Source organism: Chaetura pelagica, unplaced genomic scaffold (genome assembly GCF_000747805.2).
Source record: "Chaetura pelagica isolate M959 unplaced genomic scaffold, ChaPel_1.0 scaffold99, whole genome shotgun sequence".
NCBI classification, from domain to species: Eukaryota; Metazoa; Chordata; class Aves; order Apodiformes; family Apodidae; genus Chaetura; species Chaetura pelagica.
This window is the reverse complement of record NW_009954539.1, coordinates 86,040-87,029: the sequence shown is the minus strand read 5'-3', so window position 1 is coordinate 87,029 and position 990 is coordinate 86,040. Positions and strand designations below refer to the sequence as shown.

Genomic DNA, 990 nt, shown 5'->3' with positions numbered 1-990 from the left:
CGTCCCCGGGGCCGGGCCGGGAGCAGCGCCGCCGCCATGAGCTCCGAGCCGGGGCCCGACCTGCCTTTCCTGCCGGGATACGCTTTCAGGGACCCCATGGTGAGCCCTCCGGCCTACCCTGCCTCCCGGGGAACCCCCAGTCCCGGTTCGGCGTGGCCTGGTATGTCCCCGCCTAAAAGCCCCCAGGAGAACCGGGCCTCTACTCCCCCCGCCTGCTCCAGGGACCCGTCCGTGACCTGCACCCTTTCCGGCTCTCCCGGGGGACAGGGTACCTCTTTAAGACACCTCCTAGGAGCCTGGTACTCCCTCAGAGACTCCTCTGACTCCCCAGGGGACCTGTACCTGAAGGGGTTACAGGAAGGCTGCAGAGACTTTTGACAAGGGCAGGGAGTGATAGGACGAGGGGGATGGTTTTGAGCTGAAAGAGGGGAGAGTGAGATGCGATATTGGGAAGAAATTCTTTGCTGTGAGGGTGGTGAGACACTGGCCCAGGTTGCCCAGAGCAGCTGTGGCTGCTCCATTCCTAGAAGTGCTGAAGACCAAGGTTGGATGGGGCTTGGAGCAACCTGGTCCAGTGGGAGGTGTCCCTGCCCATGGCAGGGGGTCTGGAACTACATGATCTTTCAGGTCACTTCCAACCCAAACCAGTGTGGGATTCTGTGATTCTACAGTATCCCTCCAGGGAACAGGCTACCCCTGAATCCACCCCCAGGGAGCCTACTGTTCCCTCAGAACACCCTCTGATTTCCTCAGGAGGGCTAGTACCTCCCAAATTCACTTAGTATCCCTGAAGGGACTTGGTGTCCTGTGAAACCATGTCCTTGGAACCTTGTACCACTCAAGCTCACCAGACATCCTTCAGGGGACTTGGTGCCTTGTGAAGTGAATCCCAAGGGACCTAGTGCCCTGTGAACTCATTTGATGCTCTGTAGCAGACCAAATACCCACCAAACTTTCCCCCAGGGGACTTAGTGTTTCCCAAAGCCAACA

General features: G+C 58.8%; 1 protein-coding gene across 1 annotated transcript in view; it reads left to right on the top strand.

Moving 5' to 3' along the window:
• Positions 1-30: 30 nt before the first annotated feature.
• The window catches only part of EFHC1 (EF-hand domain (C-terminal) containing 1), a 20,048-nt gene continuing 19,088 nt past the window's right edge, over positions 31-990 (top strand). The window contains exon 1 of the mRNA XM_010004879.1: positions 31-99. Within this exon, the coding sequence (XP_010003181.1) occupies positions 37-99 (63 nt within the window). The 5' untranslated portion in view covers positions 31-36. The remainder of the gene's footprint in view (positions 100-990) is intronic.